Raw genomic sequence first — 3788 nt, 5'->3', positions numbered from 1 at the left:
AGTAGAGACAAGGTTTCACCATGTTGACCAGGATGGTCTCGATCTCTTGACCTCGTGATCCACCCGCCTCGGCCTCCCAAAGTGCTGGGATTACAGGCTTGAGCCACCGCACCCGGCCTACATTTTTTTTTAGAATAGTTTGAAGAGGATCGGTGTTAATTTTTCCTTAAATGTTTGATAGATTTTAGCAGTGAAACTATTTGCAGGCTTTTATTTGTTGGGGGTTATTGATAACTGCATCAATCTGACTAGTGGTAGGTTTCCACAGATTTTCTCTGTCTTAATGACCCAGTCTTGGTAGATTGTTTAAGCCTAGAAATTGCCCACTTCATATTACCCCATTTGTTGGTGTACCCATAGAGGCTTCTTTACTATGGTGTGAGGCATTCTTTCAATTGTACTTCCTTGTTATTATCCAGGAGTTCTACTGATGTGGAATATGGTGTGGCGAGACGGTAAACATTCCATTGACATACGATTTGGGCTCTTTAGGAAGCTTGCGTTGCTGGGTTGTGATTTGCCTAAGTACTTTTTTTTTTTTTTTTTTTAGTGTTTCTGCATAAGCACTTCTTATCCTCATGCCTCTTTTGTGGAGGTAGGAAGGGCAGAGGGGAATAAAATTAGGTATTCCTCTTGTCCCAGAAGGTTTGGCTCTGGTAGCATCCTAGTTGGTAGGCTCTTTCCCTTTCCCTCCCTTCCCTCCCCTCCCTCCTTCCCTCCTTTCCTTCCTTCCTTCCTTCCTCTCTTTTTTTCTCTTTCTCTTTCTTTTATCCCTTCCCTTCCCCTTTTTTCATTTCTTTCTTTCATTTATTTATTTTTTAATTTTGTTTTGTTTTAATTGTTTTTATTTAAAGAAAACAGTATACAGTTAACCCAGTTTTGTGGCAAGTTCTTTAGCCTTTGCCTTTTCTAGCTTGGCGATGCGAGCCACAGACTTGGGACCCAGGACATTGCCTCCCCAGTGACGGTGGATCTTATGATGTCTGTGATTGTAATTGGTGTGGACAGCTTCCACCAGCTTAGCCAAAGCACCTTTGTCTTCCAAACTAATGTGTGTGAAGGCGACAGTGGTGCAGGTCTTCCTGTGGACTAGACGTCCCAGTCTTGCCTTCCCCTTGATAATGCAGTAAGGGACTCCCATTTTATGACTGACATAGGGCAGGCAAGAAGACAACGAGCTCAATGGGATCCACATCATGAGCAATCACCACCAGCTGCGCTTTCTTGTTTTCCACCAAGGTGGTGACGGTGTTGACTCCTGCTCGAAGGACAGGTTGCCTCTTACTGGGGACGTCCCCTTTGCCAGCCACTTTCTTCTCGGCCCGGGCCAACAGCCTCTGCTTTTTCTCTTGCTTCATCTCCGGTCTGTACTTGTGGGCCAGCTTAAGCAGCTGGGTTGCTGTTTGGCGGTCCAGGGGCTGGCTGAATTGGTTAATTGCAGGAGGCATTTTCAGCCGCTTATAGAGGATGGCTCTCTGCCGCTGCAACTTGATATAGCAGGGACATTTCACAAAGCGGGTGAGGTCTCTTTTGGGCTGGTTGTCTTGTCCAATGCTACAATTTTTAGGACTTTTCTCACATAGTGGATTCACCACTTTCTTGGCCTCCTGCTTCTTCACGACAGCAGGGGCCGGAGCCACCTTCTTCCACTTGGCCTTCTTTCCTTTCTGCATCTTGGGCAGCGGGAAGCAAGAGCTTATTTATTTATTTATTTATTTTACAAAGATGGGGTTTCTCCATGATGGCCAGGCTGGTCTTGAACTCCTGACCTCAGGTGATCCACCCACCTCGGCCTCCCAAAGTGCTAGGATTACAGGCGTGAGCCACCGCACCTGGCCTCTTTTGTTTTTTGTGTTTTTTTTGATAGACACATAGGATCTCACTTGGTTTCCCAGGCTGGCCTTGAATCTTGGCCTCAAGCCATTTTCTGGCCTTTGGCCTCCCAAAGTGCTGGAATTATAGACAGGAGCTACTGCACCTGGCCTGAAGGTGGTAATTCAGAACAATTCCCTGAGTGTATTTCAGAATGACTACTCACCCTCTACCTGTCACAAGCAGGAAGCAATTTTCCTATGATCTTTACTGTGAGAACTGATAAGGTTTCTGGAGGTAGAGCTCACATACTCCTGGAGGGGCCCCATATGACTGGACTCCCTGGATTTTTACCTTTTTTTTTTTTTTTTAATAGCTAATTTAAAAAAACTATATTTAGTGGAAAAGAGGTCTCGCTATGTTGTCCAGATCGGTCTTAAATTCCTGAGCTCAAGTGATCCTCTTGCCTCCATCTTCCAAAGTGTTGGGATTACAGGCGTGAGCCACCAGATCTAGCCAGATTTTTACTCTTTAAATTTATCCACACTAAGCCTTCAGTAATTCATCAGTTGCAATTTAGGTTTTCCCATCCCTGTACTGCTTCCCACAGAGATTTTGCTATGGGAGTCTGTTCTAGTAAGTTATGACTCTTTTTATCAGTTACGTTGGTGGGATCCTGTCCAAAAGCCAGTATCCAGATACTGTCAAAGGTCAGACTTTGTGAACAAGCATTTCTAAAGACAGGCAGTCTCAGGGTGGCTGATGTTAACTTTTTTCTGCGTGCTAGTTACTACCTCTTTGTTATGGCAGGTGCTACAGACCCACCGTACAAAGAAACATTAGGGGTGGCCCGGCAACATATAATTCCCCCACCAGAGAGTCATATTCCTATTATACTGTTGTTAGTTCAGTTCTAGCAGCAGAATTGCTTTGTGGAAGGAAGTGAATTTAGACAGAAGTTAAGTTTGATGACTGGGGAATCTTGGAATAAATGTTTGGAGAGCACAGAGTCATGAGAACTTCTTGGGAGTAGAGTCTAGGATCCCAGTGCTGTCAGTCTCACCCATCCTCCTCCATACATGTGGGATGTTTCAGGACTCAGTGGCCTTTGAGGATGTAGCTGTGAACTTCACTCTGGAAGAGTGGGCTTTGCTGGATCCTTCCCAGAAGAATCTCTACAGGGATGTGATGCGGGAAACCTTCAGGAACCTGGCTTCTATAGGTAAGGGTGACAATATTCCTTCCCTTAGTAAACTAGAGAACAAGTGTTTCTAGCTCCTTTACACTTTGGGGAATAAACCAGGCATGGCTGCAGTGAATTGTGAACATAAAATCTAATACTTTTTTTCATAATTTTGTACTAATTCATAATGACTTTTTTGGTCTAAATTTTAGGAAAACAATGGGAAGACCAGAACATTGAAGACCCATTCAAACTTCCTGGGAGAAATACAAGGTAATTTGCATTCACAAAAGAAAGCTCTGTCCTTGAGAGCATTTCATATTGTTAGGATTTTTTTTTAAAACAAGCAAACAAAACATATAAGCCCAATTTCAAGTTGATTGGTTTTTAGAAAATCTTCTCCTAAAACATAGTTAAGTGTAACATAGATGTTCAGTATTTGCAAAATAGTTCACTTGTAGACAGTATTAAGAAACCTCATATGGGCCGGGCGCGGTGGCTCAAGCCTGTAATCCCAGCACTGTGGGAGGCCGAGGCGGGTGGATCACGAGGTCAAGAGATCCAGACCATCCTGGTCAACATGGTGAAACCCCGTCTCTACTAAAAATACAAAAAATTAGCTGGGCATGGTGGCGCGTGCCTGTAATCCCAGCTACTCAGGAGGCTGAGGCAGGAGAATTGTCTGAACCCAGGAGGCCGAGGTTGCAGTGAGCCGAGATCGCGCCATTGCACTCCAGCCTGGGTAACAAGAGCGAAACTCTGTCTCAATAAATAAATAAATAAATAAATAAAT

General features: G+C 44.2%; 1 protein-coding gene across 1 annotated transcript in view; it reads left to right on the top strand.

The window, feature by feature from the left end:
• Positions 1-3788, top strand: part of ZNF627 (zinc finger protein 627) — a 28740-nt gene that overhangs the window by 21066 nt on the left and 3886 nt on the right. The window contains exons 2-3 of the mRNA XM_017497700.2: positions 2908-3034; positions 3208-3268. Coding sequence (XP_017353189.1) covers positions 2908-3034; positions 3208-3268 — 188 coding nt within the window. The remainder of the gene's footprint in view (positions 1-2907; positions 3035-3207; positions 3269-3788) is intronic.

The sequence above is a fragment of the Cebus imitator genome, unplaced genomic scaffold (assembly GCF_001604975.1).
Source record: "Cebus imitator isolate Cc_AM_T3 unplaced genomic scaffold, Cebus_imitator-1.0 Scaffold234, whole genome shotgun sequence".
Lineage (NCBI taxonomy): Eukaryota > Metazoa > Chordata > Mammalia > Primates > Cebidae > Cebus > Cebus imitator.
Note: the sequence above shows the minus strand (reverse complement) of the source record. Positions and strands in the feature narration are given on the sequence as shown.